General features: G+C 40.1%; 1 protein-coding gene across 7 annotated transcripts in view; it reads right to left on the reverse strand.

Moving 5' to 3' along the window:
• The window catches only part of DCAF8 (DDB1 and CUL4 associated factor 8), a 42416-nt gene that overhangs the window by 14187 nt on the left and 9868 nt on the right, over window positions 1-18361 (reverse strand). For 4 of the 7 annotated variants that reach the window (XM_068541096.1, XM_068541101.1, XM_068541095.1 and 1 more), the window contains 5 exons: window positions 14081-14155; window positions 9858-10528; window positions 8749-8889; window positions 7555-7649; window positions 2734-2844 (listed from right to left, as the gene is read on the reverse strand). In XM_068541096.1, the coding sequence (XP_068397197.1) occupies window positions 2734-2844; window positions 7555-7649; window positions 8749-8889; window positions 9858-10528; window positions 14081-14129 (1067 nt within the window). In that variant the 5' untranslated portion in view covers window positions 14130-14155. Of the gene's footprint in view, window positions 1-2733; window positions 2845-7554; window positions 7650-8748; window positions 8890-9857; window positions 10529-14080; window positions 14156-15987; window positions 16137-18361 lie in introns of all 7 variants that reach the window. The other 3 variants (XM_068541099.1, XM_068541098.1, XM_068541100.1) reach the window with 1 other exon arrangement.

The raw sequence follows: 18361 nt of genomic DNA on the forward strand, positions 1-18361 counted from the left end.
GGTGAGCCTAAAGTTCTTTCAAAGAACAAAACAGAAAAGAGGAATTCCAAAACATTCAACTGGCTGAACTGAAGAGGTGCCAGAGAAATTGAGGATGATCAGAGAAGAGCTAGGGTGTGGAAGGGCCATCTGCTCATAGGCGATCAGTGTGCCTCAAAATCTACACGTGCTTCTGTCGAGTAAACAGCCTATTACATGCTGAGAATTTGGCATGTACAAAGGGATAAAGGATATTGAGGCTGATAAGAAATAGTAGATCTGAGTATTTCTCCTTGTGATGAAATGCTAAAACTAATTTCCAGCCCCACTCTCACCCTGAGAAAGTATTAGCTCTGGATAAAAGCATTATCAATTGCAGTTCTCAATACAGCCAACGCCTCCACTCTCCTCCAAACATCAAGGTCCTAGTGGTTGAATTATCTAGAGACACAGACTTTTCCATGAATCCAGAGCTCTAAGCAGGAAATGCAAATTAGAAAATTCAGTAAATGCTTGATTTGGAGGAGGAAGCACCTGGAAGTTCTGACAACTGCAACCCCGTTTTGGATCAACAACTTATCTTAAAAAAAAAAACTACTGCTAAACATTTGCTATTGGTGAATAGAGGAAAGGAATTTAGAAGGCAAGGGAAACAGGGGAAGAAGAAGAGAGCAACAAAGTTGCCCAGTTCTCTTGTGGCAGGATTCTTCAACAAGTTAAGATCATCTCTCAGGTATTTCTAAAAATTTAGTCCCATCCCTGTGATTATTAATAAAATTAATTACAGAATACAGTTATAAAAATATCCTCTTATTTAAAAAGGAAGATGGGACTTCCCTGGTGGTACAGTGGTTAAGAATCCGCCTGCCAATGCAGGGGACACGGGTTCGAGCCCTGGTCTGGGAAGATCCCACATGCTGCAGAGCAACCAAGCCCGTGCGCCACAACTACTGAGCCTGCGCTCTAGAGCCCACAAGCCACAACTACTGAAGCCTGCATGCCTAGAGCCCGTGTTCCCCAACAAGAGAAGCCACTGCAATGAGAAGCACACGCACCAAAACAAAGAGTAGCCCCTGCTCTCTGCAACTAGAGAAAGCCCGCGTGAAGCAACAAAGACCCAACGCAGCCAGAAATAAATAAATTAAATAAATAAATTTATAAATAAATAAAAAGGAAGATAATGCTTTTCATCCACCATCAGGAAAGCATAAAGTCATTCATTCTTCTAGTGATCCTTTCCTTCCTCCCTTTCAAACTGATGATCTCTTGGAAACCAAAGAAATATACTTAAAAATAGGCCAATTGCATCATCAAAAAATCTACAAACAATAAATGCTGGAGAGGGCGTGGAGAAAAGGGAACCCTCTTGCACTGTTGGTGGGAATGTAAATTGATACAGCCACTATAGAGAACAGTATGGAGGTTCCTTAAAAAACTAAAAATAGTACTACCATACAACCCAGCAATCCCACTACTGGGCATATACCCTGAGAAAACCATAATTCAAAAAGAGTCATGTACCACAATGTTCACTGCAGCACTATTTACAATAGCCAGGACATGGAATCAACCTGTGTCCATCGACAGATTAATGGATAAAGAAGATGTGGCACATATATACAATGGAATATTATTCAGCCATAAAAAGAAACGAAATTGAGTTATTTGTAGTGAGGTGGATGGACCTAGAGTCTGTCATACAGAGTGAAGTAAGTCAGGAAGAGAAAAACAAATACCGTATGCTTACACATACATATGGAATCTAAAAAAAAAAAAAATGGTTCTGATGAACCTAGGGGCAGGACAGGAATAAAGATGCAGATGTAGAGAATGGACTTGAGGACACCGGGAGGAGAGGGAAGGGTAAGCTGGGACAAAGTGAGAGAGTAGCACTGACATATACACACTACCAAATGTAAAATAGATAGCTAGTGGGAAGCAGCTGCATAGCACAGGGAGATCAGCTCGGTGCTTTGTGACCACCTAGAGGGGTGGGATGGGGTGGGGGAGGGAGATGCAAAAGGGAGGGGATATGGGGATATATGTATGCATATAGCTGATTCACTTTGTTATACAGCAGAAACTAACACAACACTGTTAAAGCAATTATACTCCAATAAAGATGTTAAAAAAAAAAATAGGCCAATTGGATAGGGATGGGATATAATTGTGACAAGGGGCCAGAAGGAAACTAACTGCTACACATGGCGACTGAATCCATGAACTCTGTTTTCCTTAGGATATATCTCAATAGACAGTGTTACAAGAAATGTTCATAGTAACAAAGATATCACTAAAGATAAAGAAAAGTGGTTCAGGATCCCGGGAGCCAAAAACCCAAAGTTCATAATGAGTACTCCCAAGTCAAATTATTTCTGTATCTGAAACCAGCATTCAAAATTTCTAGTACGTGTTAATTTATATATGAAAAATGGTAGAAAATATTTACTAATAGAGCACTTGCTAGTAAACCTGGGTTTATGCCTAGCTGCTAGGTGGAGAACTTGGTCAATTCATCAAACTTCTTTAGAACTTGATAATATCTATAACATGTTAAGCCATCCCTCAGAGATTGCTACATTAGGGAACAGAATATGTCAGAGGAAGTTTAAACTCTTTGGAAGATGGCAAAAAATTAAAGATGGTGGTTAATGAACTCCTAGGCAATTCATAGCCTTCCATAAGGGACAGCTGGTAGTACACAATACATCACAGTCTCAAACTCTCAAAGACACAAAAGAGCCACAGACTCACCTTACAAACTGATCTCGTCCACCCACTGCAAACTGGTGGGTATTGGCAGGATTCACATAGATTGTATACAGCCCCACCTTCTTCTCCTTTTCTTTTGTCACCACCAGTTTCCTTCAAGAGTAGAAAAGTATATAAGTTATATTCTCCAAAAGATCCAGATAGTCATGGCAAGTGAGAACAGAGACAGTAACGCACACACAGCTAATAAGAAACCAAACAGATTCTCACTTGGAAAGAAAGAAAGAAGTGGTTTTGTTTGTTCGTACATTGGAACAAGAAAAACAAAAAACCCACCACCATATATATTTACTAAATGCTACTTTGGAGATGGAAAAAACGTAGTAATTTTCTGGTGTTCCTCAAGAAGTATAAATTAAAGGTGTATGAAAGTATTGCTCCTCAGTAGCCTTAGCTTGAGTCCAATATGATGACAACCAATCATTAAAGAGACAATACTACCCACATCTTCCCATCCTCTACTTGTAAGTACATCTTCCCAATCATCTGGGAACAGGGAGTGAGGGGAGGATGAATCACAGAAACAGTGGACAGAAAAGACCTTAAGGGGGACTTCCCTGGTGGTCCGGTGGGTAAGACTCCGTGCTCCCAATGCAGGGGGCCCGGGTTTGATCCCTGGTCAGGGAACTAGATCCTGCAGGCATGCCACAACTAAGGAGTCAGCATGCCACAACTAAGGAGTCAGCATGCCGCAACTAAAAAGTCCAAACGCTGCAACAAAGATCCCACATGCTGCAACTAAGACCCCACGCAGCCAAAATAAATAAAAATTTAAAAATAAACATTAAAAAAAAAAAAAAGGAAAAGACCTTACGGTCAGAATCTATCTCCCAAATTCCAGAGAAGTATCACTTAAAACCCAGCTTTAAAAATGCACGATGAAAAACGACAAGCAACGGTTAATACAAAGGAAAACAGTATTAGTCTTCCCTTATTTGAAGCAAATTAGGAGCAGAGATTCTTGTCAAGACAGCTGTTTTTAATGCTGAAAAATTATTTCTAAATTCTTCTTCTGGTTGTACCACAAAAAAAGGTGATTCTTAGGAGGGCATGGGACCCCGAGGAAACCTCATAAAATTTCAGAGTTTTAGCCAGAAGATTTTGGCCAAAGAGCCATAATTTTGTCCCACCTTAAGGGTGGCCCTATAAATACTCCTCCCAGATTGAAGCATTCAACCTGTCAAATATGACATCATAAAGATTAGTAAATTTATAGGAAAAGGAAGACAGGAAAGGAAGGGACTGGGCTTTAGCTTGCTTGCTTTCTTTTTTTTTTTTTTTTTAGTGCTGAATAATATTTCATTATCTGGATATACCACAGTATACCCATTCACCTACTGAAGTACATCTTGGTTGCTTCCAAGTTTTGGCGATTATGAATAACAGCTTTCATTTTTAATTCTAAGCTTTTGCTCATTTCTGGTGCTTACAGAAAATGAAAGAACTATAACTATGACAATAAGTTTCTTTGTAAATGATGTCAGCATCCTCTCTGAATGGTCAAAGTCACTCCATCCTAGACTGCTCTAGGCAAAGGAGAAATTTAATTTTAAAATCTCTGCAGCCTTCCATTAAAAGAATAGTGTACAAAGGTCATTAAAAATAAATGTCATTAGGAAATACACACATACCCAAAACACAAGGCAGAAAACAAGTCAAAAAAGAGTTTCAGGAACAAAACTAGCAATGGAGAAGAGGCAGCTCTAATTGGGCTTTAGATATGGAAGAGGAAGAGGAGCAGCTGCTGCTCTTTTTCAGAGAAACATCTCATTTCCTCAGCAATTTGGATTTTTAGAAGGAGAGGGTCAGACAAACATAACAGTTACCATGCAGAAGCAAAATGAAAGAAGTGAGGGGATAGATTATGAAGTACTGGCTCCACTGTCATCTAATCCTGACAAAGAACTCAATCTTCTATGCCTCCATTTATTCACCTAAAACAAACAATTCTCTCTCCTAATGCATAAATGCACAGAGCACCTTGAGCCCTGTGGGGAAAATGCAGAGGTGCTATAAAAATGATTGATAATGGCAGCAGGAAAAAAAAAACCGTTTTGACACCAGAGCAAGGCAGCACACAAAGCCATATGAAACAAATTTACCAAATTCTGCCTTAAAATTTGCAGTTTTTAGCGAGCTGGTATGTTCCAGGAAAAAGGGAAAAACAATTACAGATCAAACCAAAGGATTCCTCTGAAGAATATCTCAAACTAGCTTCCGCTGCCTAAATGAATATCCCACCCACAGCTCCAAATCCAACTCCTCCTATGATGTTAGCCAATATCACCAGCTTCCAGAGACTCAGCTATTATGTATACACAAAAGAAAAATTCCCCTATGCCAACTTCACACAAAAATGCCTCTGATATACGCAGATGTTCAGGCACCAGCTTAACACATACGGATACACATTCTAGCCATGACCTTCACATTCAGTCCTCCCACCTCATTCTAGCCTTCCACTAATTCAACCCCTAAAGCAAAAACTTTCTTAAGGTCAGAATCTGGACCTCCTCCTACTCAAAGTTTCTCCTATGTTCCCCCTTTTAGTTTCTATCCCACCTATTACTGCTTGCACCTAGATCCATTGATCAACTCTCAGTCAGATTTTCTGCTTACATCTTTTCATTACACATTCAATAATCTGCCAGTCATTTACTCTGCCCATTACTTGAACCAGATTCCCAATTTCTTGTGGCCTAACAGTAGTTTTCCTCTGAACCTGATCCATAGGATTTCACTCAGCTTCACAACGCTCTACCAGAGCAGACCAAACAAACTCATATCATTTTTTCCATCTCTGTCCTTCCACTACCCTCTGGAAAATTTGCTAATGTTCCATTATCATCACAGAACCATGGAACTTGAGAACTGAAAATAACAAACATCATTCAGTTTAAGAGATTAAATGATTTTCTCAAAGCTATATAACTGCAGGCTAGTACTAGGAGGCAGATCCCTTGTCACCCAGGCCTGTTCCCTTTGCAGGAGAAATCCATTCATTATCTCTCAATCTTCATCCTCTTAAGTTTTATATAAATAACCAGTATATCCTTTCCACAAGCCAAAAACATTTCCATCCTTTAACCACTATTTTAAATTCTTCACTTTCTAGACAACTTTTTGTATACTTATCTAAAAATAAAAGTCTAATAATAATCAGCCTTAAGATTATATTCCCTAAATTAACTTATATTTTACTTGTATGCTATGTAAATCAGTGACACCCCTTACTCAATATTGGTATTGACATGTAAGAGTTAAGATAATTTTTAAGGGGGGAGAGTTCTGAAAAGTTGAAATCTTGAGTTCTTCCTCACTTTGTGATCCTAGAATAAACTTCCAGAATGCCATATTAAAAAAAAAAAAAAATAGTTTTTAAGACTAACAATACAATAAATAATGTAGATAATCTATCAACTAGGTAGTCGTTAAACAAACTGTGGTACACCAATGCTATGACACAGATGTCATGGTTAAAAATGAGGTAGGCCATAGGGGCTTCCCTGGCGGTTCATGGTTAAGACTTTGCCTTCCAATGCAAGGGGCAGGGGTTCAATCCCTGGTCAGGGAGCTAAGATCCTACATGCCTCTTGGCCAAAAAACCAAAACATAAAACAGAAGCAATATTGCAACAAATTCAATAAAGACTTTAAAAATGGTCCACATAAAAATAAATAAATAAATAAAATGTTTAAAAAGAAAAAATTAGGTAGGCCTTTTTGGTCTGACGTAGAAAGCTCTCCAAAATACATCATAATGTGAAAAAAGTAAATTGCAGGAACATACGTATATGTAAGTTTATATATACGTACAATTATACCATGTTGGAGGGAAGAGTGTATATGTATATAGTAAGATACATAAATGTATACAAAAAGGACTGAAAAGGTATTCAAAATTTTTAACAATGGTTATCAATAGCTAGAAAAGTGGGGGGCAGGGGAGGTATACATGAGGGAGCATTTACATTTTGTCCACATACTTCATTATTTGAGTTTTTAAAACAAGATATATTTGTTTATTATAAGCAATAAAAATGAAAAAAGGAAACTGAAATAATTAGTAGCTACAAGTCAGTATGTTCCAACCATGGTGCCAGACGCTATGCTGAGGTATCAAACACATTTATCAATAATCCTCACAGAAACCAGAAAAAGAGAGAATAAGACTGACTGATTATACCCATAGTGAGGCTGAAGAAACTGAAGTTCAGAAAGGTTATATAGGTCATTACTAGTAGTGCCCAAGTTGAGATTTGATCTAGGTCTGCCTGGATCCAAATAAGATGCTATGCTCTTTCTATGATATCACACAGCTAAAAGGGGATATAATTTACCTATGAGTCTCTGATTCATGTAAAAATAAGCTGTGACATGATAGAGTTCTACTATAGCTACCAATATTTTTGTTCAAGAATTATCATTTAATTTTTACATTTCTACACAAAATTGAAGTGAAAACTACATAGGAGCTTATCTCTAAGTTGCTAGTAACGTGCTTCTTGTGGGGAAGTTGAGTGGCACCCAAGTGAATGGAGAGTGGAAGACTATCCAGTTATTAAAGCCCACATATAATAAGATAACTGAACCCTGCTTTAGAAATGAAGATAGGTGAATAGTATTTTACTGCTGAGAAACAGACAACAAAGAAGTAAGGAATTCCCCTAAACTCATCTGTTTCTTATCATAAATACAAAGGAACCATTCTGATGGACCAGAGAGTTGAGCATTACCTAGGACACGTGCAATATTTTCAAAGCCAAGAAATCCAATTCTGTAAAAATACTACTGCTATACTTACGAAGCTGGCCGGTCTTGTCTGAGGTCAATGGTGAAGACAACTGCATCTTCACCTGCAGATAGGAACGTACAGGGAGAGTCTGGTTCCAGGGCCAACTGAAGGAGAAAAAAGGGAAAGGATGAGGTTTCTAAAGATTAAAATTAGAAGTTGTCTAACTCATTCCTTTATCTTTACGAAGGGCTGCATTTAAAATGTCTCAAAAAAAATAATAATAAAATGTCTCAGCAAGAGAAACATCTACCTTTTTTGTTGTAAAATCCCAGGAAAGAAGATAATAAGCCCATTCTCTCTTGCTCTGTGTGAATTATTCACAGCTTATTTATTCTATACAAGTCAAAAGGACAGGTGATTTGCTATTTTAACGAAGTATCCAAGGGATATGAACAGTGATACCAAAGGAAAACACCGCCATTAGGGCTCATCCTCAAAATCAATTCCACACCCTCAGGTGGGGAGAGAAATGGCACCCAAGTTTCATTCCCTACAGCTTAGTTCTAAAAGTTAGTTATCTAGTGGTTGGGGGTAGTCTTAAGAATCAAAGAAATAGGTAATTTTCATATTTCTTGAGCCATGGGCGAGGAAAGCATACTCCAGGTCCACCTACATATTTGTTTAGGGTTTGTAAAAAAAAAAAAAAAAAGAGGACCATCCTCTTTCCGCGGCATGGAAGAAAACAGTGCCTACTCTGAGACTAGGCAGTTCTTGGCTCCTCACTGGCTGCCATCATGATTATTTGGCCTATATCCCCAGCTCTAAATAGGGCTTCCAGAAATAGTACTGTTTATGGCACTGAGAGTTGTGAGCAGAAAAGCTGGCGCTCTCACATATAAGAAGCCAACAGCCAGCACCTTAGAGCTGTTAAAATGTTCTAAATACAATAGGAGTAAATTTTAAAGGTTTGGAAGGCACAGTAGACCTCAAGGATCTCCAAACCAACCATGTTTCAGCTTAGGAGTTAAGTATTATCAGGTGAATGTTGCATGTGCAAGATCTAGAGCTCTCTCAAATACTTGCCTTCTGAGAAGTTTAGTGTGGCTGCTTTTTCTCCCATCTTACCTACAAATCCTAGGACTGAAAGAAGTGATGCAGGTGACCACAACAAAGGGGACACAATGGACAGAGATACTGGAAGGCTTTGGCTGAGATCCACAGAGGAGCTGAACTGCACAACCTTTGGGGCAAGGGCTTACTTACCTTGTGGGATGCTCCCTTGTGCTGGGCCACACGCTTTGTATTCTTGCAGCACTGTGTAGCAGACAACTCTGCTACCCGAACCTGCCCATCACGGGCACACATGGCCAGGGTGGAATCGCCACTGTTAGGAAGGAACTTGGCCTGGGATGTTAAGAATAAAAAAAAGGACAAGAGAAATTGAAGAGGTGAATTTGAGAGGGAAAAACATGATGACAACCCCAAATCATCCGCTTTTGCTACACAACAGCTGGAAACTTAGACCTCCTGCTCTTATACAGTTGGCTCAAGTCCAATTTCTCCCAAGGGTTAAAGGAGAGGAAAAGAAAAAATTTCTGATATGAGAGGATTTCTGTTGATTCTGTAAGGCTGAACTGGTATGAGTGCTCAGGTGAACTAGGACTATACCCAGAAAGAAAGAAAGGTAAGGGAGAAAGGAGAAAATCTTCCTTGATTCAGGAAGTAAACATAAACTTGCTACAAAGAAAAAGGAAACTAGAGGGGATATTGGGGAAGGAAAGAGAACATGCTTAGGGATAAATGGCTAGTACCATATGATGGATGGGGCTGGTAAGTAAAACTTCTAGAGAATAACAATATTAACTAATATTTATCAAATGTTTATTAAGTACCAGGCACGGTTCTAACTGCTTAGCTTCTACTGTTATTTAATCCTCATGACCCTGTATGTTATTAGCCCTATATTATAGGTAAATAAACTGAAGACAGAGGTTAAATAAACTTGCCCAAGATCACACAGCTAGTTAAGGGGCTGGACCAAGATTTAAACTCAACTAGACTGGTTCAAGAGCCTCTGCTCTTGTATTGTACCGCCTCCTAGCACGGCATTTAGCGCCTTCCTGATGATTTCCAAGCACCCTTCCTATTATAATGAGGCTTCTTACAGTCTCTGTGCTCAAGGAAACAAAAGGTTGCCATGAGTCTTTCAGTGTATTTAACTCCTCTAAGTCATTATGGGAGCCAAGGAAGGACGGAGTCCTGATATCTAATTCCTACCACAACTCACTATCACTCCTACTCCAGGCAGCAGCTCAGGTTTATCTAACTCGTGCCTGATTTTCTCAGTTGCCAATCTGCTCCCCTTGCCTCACCTGGAAGACATTGCTTTTGTGGCCGCTCTCAAAGTCCAATACTGGCTGTCGCCGCACCCAGTCCCAAACGACCACTTTCAGGTCATCGCTGCCACTGGCCAGCCAGGTGCCGCGCTGGTTAAAGTGCAGGGTATTAACACAACCAGTATGGCCCTCAAGCCCATGCTGCAGGCGGAAACGCTGCACAAAGACTCTTGCCCCACAAGCCTCATACACAAAGCGGGCACTTGAACCCAGCTCCCGCTCCCGAAGGGCAGGAAGGGCTTGCCAGCGAGGTCGGGGCAGGACTGAGGTCTCCGAGGACACCCAGTCCTCCAGGGCCCGCTCATCATCTGATGAGTCCTGGTCACGGTTGGCCCGCTTGCGCTGTACGCGACGACGAGGATGCTCTTCCTCCTCCTCTTCTTCCTCCTCTTCTTCCTCTGAGTGGTCATGGACTTGGTTTTCATCATTGATGGAGTAATGGCCAGTGTCCTCCATGCTGTCAGAGTCCTTGTCTTCACCTGAGCTCTCTGTATCTGTGCCTCGACTTTCTGTGCTGGTGCGGTTGGGGCCACCATCATCCCCGGTCAAGCTCAAGCTCAGGTCTGAGGCCTCCACTTCAATGCCTGAGGATGTCTCCCTCCCCTCCTCAGCACCAGACATCTCCTCTGGACTGCTAGACAGGCTTCCTGCATGTTAGTGAGGAATGGGTAGGTGAGGGGGAAAAATAAGGAAATAAGATAGTGACCAGAAGGATTCCCACTCCTTAGTCTAAAAATTCATCCCACCAAAAGACCCAGAAACCAACTTTGGTCAAAATGTTTTCATTACATATGCTTATAAACAGTACCTTCTGAAAGGGAATCTTGAAAAGATGAAAACCAAAGTCACACACAAATAAAGAACTGCAGGACAACCAAAGATTATAATAAATTCTCAAGAAGCAAAGCACTGGCAGATTTTAAAAAAGTATGCCTGATACAACTACCTTAGGCTCTATTTTGCTAGATGGGCATCCATTAGTTATGGCACATAATTAAGCTGAACATAAGAAAAAAGAACAGCTTCCCTGGTGGCACAGTGGTTAAGAATCCGCCTGCCAATGCAGGGGACACGGCTTCAAGCCCTGGTCCAGGAAGAGCCCACATGCCGCGTAGCAACTAAGCCCTTGTGCCACAACTACTGAGCCTGCGCTCCAGAGCCCGTGAGCCACAACTACTGAGCCCGCGAGCCACAACTACTGAGCCCGCATGTCGCAACTACTGAAGCCCGTGCGCCTAGAGCCCGTGCTCTGCAACAAGAGAAGCCACCCAATGAGAAGCCCGTGCACCGCAACGAAGAGCAGCCCCCGCTCGCCACAACTAGAAAAAAGCCCGCGCGCAGCAACAAAGACCCAACACAGCCAAAAATAAAAATAAATAAATAAATTTTAAAAAAAGAACAGCCATCCCCAGCAAGAGTTGGACTATTTACCACTTCGAGAAAGCACCACTACCTCCCACCTCTTAAACCCTGAAGTTTCTTCCCCCGAGGTTTTAAAATCCACTAAGAATCCAGAAGGAAGTGCAAGGGACAAGTGGAAATTGTGACCATCTGAGTGGCTTCTTGCTCTCTTTTTTGCTGATAAATGTATTCTGCCTTACTTCCATTAATTTAATAATCGTAATACTAGTTTTAGATATAGGAATGCTAGTGAGACAAAGTTTTATCAGGAAGCATAAATGAAATTGATAAAAATCAGGGCTACTACAGTGGGACCTGAAAAGTTCATATTCTAGGTCTGCCATATTGGTAGTTATAAAATAACTGGGTCACTGTGAGCAATATAATCCCCAAAATTAGATACCGAATTCTCCTATCTAACAGCCAAATCATATTCTAGTGAGCACTTTGGCAATGTTCTAGGGCCAAAAGGACCAAAACTTCCAAACTAAGGTCAAGATGTAAAGAAAGGAAGGGGGTGAATGAGGATTTTAAACCCTGCTCATGGCCTCCTTTCCTCAGATGACAATAAATTTTATCTTGCCAGAAGTAAAGGCTATTAGGAAAGGCTGACCAGCTATGTGTGACTCTGGTATAAGCTATTCAACTCCAATACCACATTGATGTTTAAGGATTCAAAATGGGAATATCTTCTTGCTTAGTCGTCTGGATTAGAGCAGTAATTTCTGAAGATCTTTGAAGCAATGGAACGTCTTTTCAATGAACTCTTAGGCAAAGCCCAATAAAGAAAACAGATAAACAATACACACACTTTTGGTTCAAGTAGTGACAGAATGTTGGGAGACACACAAACAGCTCTTTTCAAAAAGCACCTCAACTAAGAGCACAGTGTGAAAACGACTAGGAACTGGAAGAAAAAGGGGAAAACTGCAGCAATTTGCTCCCAGGAACTACATTTGCTGAGGCTGCTGTATATGCTGAAAAAGATTAATAATTGTGGTTTTTGAAATGAAATTGGGTTTGAGATTGGGAGTGGTGAGAAGGGATAAAATATCACACCCATCACTTCTGTGAAGAAGAAAAAAAAAAATGAAACATCAAAACTCCTAGCATTTATTGTTAAAATTAAGATGACTTTGGGGGCCTTACCACATTAAGATAAGGGCCAGAGCATATCACAAGCTCAGCAAGAGGACACTAACAGTCAGTGACCAAGATAATAGCTAGGGGTTGGCAAATTTTTTCTATAAAGGGCCAGATAATAAAAAGTTTAGGCTTCTAGGGGCTTCCCTGGTGGTGCAGTGGTTAAGAATCTGCCTGCCATTGCAGGGGACACGGGTTCGAGCCCTGGTCTGGGAAGATCCCATATGCCGCGGAGCAGCTGGGCCCGTGAGCCACAATTACTGAGCCTGCGCGCCTGGAGCCTGCGCTCCGTAGCAAGAGAGGCCGCGATAGTGAGAGGCCCACACACCGCGATGAAGAGTGGCCCCCACTTGCCGCAACTAGAGAAAGCCCTCGCACAGAAACGAAGACCCAACCCAGCCATAAATAAATAAATAAATTTAAAAAAAAAAAAAAAAAAGTTTAGGCTTCTAAACTTTGGACCATATGGATGTATGGCACAACTACTCAACTCCACTGCTGTAGCACAAAAGTAACCATAAATACTATGTAAATAAATGCAGCATGACTGAGTTCCAGTAAACTACAAAAACAGCAGCCCGCAGGCCTGTGGATTTAGCCTGCAGGCCATAATTTGCCAATCCCTGATCTAGCTAATGGCCAAACTCCAAATCAATTGTATACCTCCAACCCCTCTAGAATCCTGTGCCTTTCAACTAAGCCCAGTGAAAACGCTGAATCACTCTCCTTTACAGAAGATAAATGAACACCAGTGGTAAGAAAAGAACAAAGGGGCAGTAAAACAGCATGCTGAAAGTCTCGCTCTCCCTTACTCACTTCATTGCTCTACCAAAGACGTCAACTAGAATTTAGACGATAATCTTAACCCACAAGGTGCTGAGGAATGCTGAACACTGTGCTGTCCAATTATATCCATTTGAAGGACCTCCTCTAGTTGGAAGTTGGCTCAGAGTGGATGCACTGGTCAAATAACCCAGGTAGTAGCTATACTCTACCAGAATCATGATATTCTGCCTTCAAATCTGCCGTAGACCCAGTGATTTAATACTTGGCAGCACTGGTGGAAGGAAGGAAAGGAAGCAGGGAGGGAGGGAGGGAGGGAAAGAAAGAAAGAAAGAAAGGAAGGAAAGAAAGGAAAGGAAGGAAAGGAAAAAAAGGAAGAAAGAGAAGAAAAGAAAAGAAAAAGAAAGAAAAAAGCCCCAATTGCATCTATTTATAACTTCATCTCTTATCTAATATCTCTACTGAACTATGATCTACCATGAAAAGAGACCTCTCCTTATAACTGGGGAGCCTTGCCTTCCCAACAACTCCCTTGGTTCCACCACCAATTGGATCTTCTTTTTCTCCTTTATTAACAGCATCTCCTAGGTTTTGTCCACCCTTACAAAATTCCAAACCACTTGACCTCTTAGAGGGACAACTCTATTATTGATCTTCTGAAAACAATCAGATAAAAGCTGAAGGAGCAAAAGTACCAGGTAGTCCAAGGTGTTTCCTGTGTAGTTTCCTACACTCAAAACAACACAGGAAGAGTTCACTCTTAGGAAAGATTTCCTTCCCTCCGCTAAAATCCAGGTCTCCACTCTCTTTGCGGGAGGAGGAGAACCTCAGTCGATAGCAAAAATAGCTTCACCTTCATTATGGCCCCTTACCATTAGCTAAGTCTGTTTTGCCATCTGTGCTGCTCCCTTTGCTGGACATCTTGAATGACGTTTACTGCAGCCAGCCTGGATTGAGGAGAGTAAGAAAATGAAACAATTAGGAAACAATCTGGGAAAGATGACAAAAGGCACCAGGAGATTTAACAATGTACAGCCTTTGTCATTTTTACAAAATTGATTTTTTTGTGTGTGCTCAGCAGGGCTTCTCAGCTGCTGAAAATTATGCCAGATAGTATCCCCCCCATGTCTAAATTCCATAAAGAAACATATCTTTGGGAGGCTAACTGCCATCTCTTCTCACTGAGTAACTGGCAGTGATTTTTAAGATGGGAAAGAAGGAACTGAAATAAATCCTGGAACAGCAGGTCTATATCAAGTGACATGTATTGCAAGCAAGCAGAGAGTCTTAACTCAATACAAAAAGCTAGCTTCAGCACACCCTCTAAAGCAAAAACCTTCTGTTGTAAATAATCGTCGTATGTATCCACAAACTCTGTGAAACACTTGTCTTCACAACATGAAGAGGAAGGTCAGACTCTGAATATCATTTCACACACAAAACAGCAGAGATAGAAGAAATTGAGCTCTTGGGATAACAGCCTGAGCTTTATGGTCATTCAGATGCCTAGCTTCAAACATACAGGCACAGATATTAACTAAGGATTATAAGAAGCAGAGTCAAATTAGAACTCAGGAGTATCCTACCCCTAAAAAAGAACCTAAAAGGTTTTTTCTTCCCTTTTATGACTAGTAAGTCAGTCACCAAGTGCAAGGCTGGAGAAGAAAGTGCAACACTTCCATTAAAACCATCTCAGTCCATTTCATAAAATGGCAAACACTATTTCACCTAGTTCCAAGAACTTTCACCAGGTTTGTCTGTTTAGCAAAGCCCTAACTAGGAGTCAGGGTACCTAGCTTTATTCCTTTTATACCACTGTAATACAGTCATTATTTTTTCAGGGCCTCACTCCCACCTCAAGCAAATTCCAAAGAGCAAAGAATAATATTATTCAGACCAGAATTCTGTTAAGCCCTTTCAGTGCCTTGGACAAAAGGCACTGAAAAGACAAAGTATGATTATGACTCCAGTCCTTGTACCCAGGCACACTGGCCTCTAATCTTTCAACAGCCCTTTCATTCCCATAACAATTATCCCAGAAGCAGCCCCATCCTTATCTTTACCCCCTTCTCTCCTCTACAAAAATCCAAGTTGCTTCAAAAAAATTTTTTAAAAAGTGTCCTCTGCCAAGAGACAGCTGCCCAAAGCTTGCTCACATTAGGCCACGGCGGGGGAGTAGAAATAATGCAAGAGGAGGACTGAGGCTGAATTTGAGGGAGGGACACCTGGAAGGGTGATGATGAAAGACAATGCCAACAAAAAACAGATCTGTGAAGCCACATAAAGAAAAACAGTGAAGAGCTGTTTGCAGAGCAGGCTGTTTTCCTCCTCCTACTTCAGTGATGTATTTTTGTACAGCATTCCTCACACAACACTTGTTTTTTTCCTCTCAGTAGTCCCTGTTTATATTCTTTAGTAGCTCAGCAATATCTTCTTCCTCACCTAGGGCTTAAATTAATTACATTAATTGCAAAAGTTCTATGAAGCAGGGAAAACAACTGTACTACTTTAAGATTAAAAACTAAGGTCATAGGCATACCTTATGGTCAACTGAGAACAGAACTGATGTTTTCTCACCTCCAGAATCAAAACTGTCAACCACACCATACTTCCCATCTCACTGTTATCCACTCCTAGAGAAGAAGTATTGAGCAGCTCCAGAGACCCTTTCTCAAAACTGAATCTCATCAACTTCTACAGAAGCCCAGACTGCCTGAACTTTAGACTCACAGTGGCTCTAGAAAACACATTTGCTGGGCAGGAGGCGCCTAATGCTTACCTAGCTCTGAGAACCTCTTCTCAGAAAAGGAGAGCCATGAGGTTGAACCTATACCCAGAGGTTGTAAAGCTCATCTTCTGGGAAATTGGTTTAAGGTTCTTGCAAGAAGCGATCTTTTCTTTGAGGAAAAAAGTTCGCAGAATTTATTCCTAAATTCAGAAACAGAACAAAACCTGTGAATGCTTATGTCAACTCTGTTTAATCACCGAGCTGATAGGCAGAGAGCTTCTAAAAGTCACATTTTAGGGGCCACAGAGTTTAGTAAAATTAGTCCTAGGCTGAAAATTGGAAGTCCAGGGTTCTAGTACTAGCTAAGTTATTAACAAACTTTGTGATGTGACCTTGGATGTGCTGCTTAATCTTCTCTGGGCTTCATTTTCTTCTTTTGTAAAACAGTATTAGTAATTCCAGAGATGGTACAGTTAAGCAAAATTATATGTTAAAACTTCTGAAGAAGGACACTCTTAGAGCAGTGATCTCAAAACTGATTATGAACTTCTATCAGTGAAAACTTTTGATAGTTTCATGAACCCACATTTAATCAATTCACATTAAATATTAAGCTTGATTTTTCCAGAAAAAACTTAAAATTTCAACATTCCCTCCCTATACACCACTGGATCATCTTCCATACCCCTTGGAGTACATACATTCCCATTCTGGGGGACCACTTCTCTAAAAAGCCAAGAAACTTCGATGACAGTGATAAAATACAATTACTTTGGGGATGAGTTGTGATCGTATAAATGTCTGTCAAAATGAAAAAACTTAAAACCATCTCAATTCTGGGGTAGAAATTAGAGTAAGTGCCCAAATTAAAGCAGGCTAAGGTGCTATGACTGTGCCCTAGGTCTTAATTAAGCATAGGAGTCACTCTAGAATTTCTTCCATCACCAAAGAATACAACCTTATTTTATAATTTGAGGTAGGGACCATATCTGACCCAAACTTAAATTACCTTCTTCACTCTTTAATGCACTCCATTCCCAACAAATCCACTGTTTTTACCTTGATCAATTTCCATGTAAAATCCAGTCCAGAGCAAACCAAACTGAGCCTGGAAGAGCTGATGAGCTCACTGCCCCAGGTAGCTGGGGGAGTTTAATTAGATTAGCTCTACTGCCTGTACTCTAAAAATAACCATAACCCCTGCCAAAGTGAAGGTTAAAGAGTAAACTATTGGGGGATGGGGAAAAAAGACCCAGGTGTCATTTTAATTTCTACCTAAGAAATTCCAGTGACCTAGATTTCTCCTGTCTTAATAAGAAAAAGGCCTTAAATTTTAAACCAAATACATGACAAAATATTAACTAAAAATCAAGCAGAGGGGGAGTTAAAACAGGATGTAAGAGTACTTTGTGGCAGAGGCACCAAACATCTCTTGTTTAAAACCAATGGGGCTGCTTTCTTATCCTAATATTGATGAAAGATTTATACAAGAAACCAGGTATACTAGAACAACAGGACATCCAAATTTAAAAAAAAGAAACTCGACTTGGACATTGTACAATATACAAAAAGTAACTAACTCAAAATGGATCATAGACCTAAATGTAAAAGCTAAAACAATACAACTTTCAGAAGAAAAACAAAATAGATAATCTTTGTGACATCAGGTTAGGCAAGTATTTCTTTTTTTTTGGCCACACCGTGAGGCATGTGGGATCTTAAGTCTCCCGACCAGGAAACGAACATGCACCCCCTGCATTGGAAGTACAGAGTCTTAACCACTGGACCGCCAGTGAAGTCCCCATGGCAAGTATTTCTTAAGATAGAATGCAAAAAAGCACAAACCATGAAAGAAACAATTAATTAACTGGACATACAAAAATTAAAAATCTAGTCTTCAAGAGACACTTAAAAAAACGAAAAGACAAGCAATGAACTACAAGAAAATATCTACAAAAGACATATTTGACAGCAATCAGAATATATTTAAAATCTCTCACAACTAAATAACAATCACTTGAAAAATATGATCAACATTATTAGTCATTAGCAAAATACAAATTAAAACCACAATGAGAATCCTCTACACACCTATTAGAATAGTTAAAATTTTTAAAATAATAATAAAAGTTTACTTTATCAAGCGCTAACAAGGAGTAGAGCAACTAATGTCTCACACACTGCTCAGAGAAAGGTAAAATGGTAGTTAGTCACTTTGAAAAACAGTTCAGCAGTTGTTTTTTTTTTTATAAAGTTAAACATACACTTACCATACAACCCAGGAATCCTACCCAGGTATGTACTCAAGAAAAATGAAACTATATATCCACCTAAAAATCTAAATGTAAATGTTTTAGTGGCTTTACTTAGATCCATCAAAAACTAAAAACAAGTGGTTTTCAGCCAGGTCATGTATAAAAAAATT

Source organism: Eschrichtius robustus, chromosome 3, assembly GCF_028021215.1.
Source record: "Eschrichtius robustus isolate mEscRob2 chromosome 3, mEscRob2.pri, whole genome shotgun sequence".
In the NCBI taxonomy this organism is placed as follows: Eukaryota; Metazoa; Chordata; class Mammalia; order Artiodactyla; family Eschrichtiidae; genus Eschrichtius; species Eschrichtius robustus.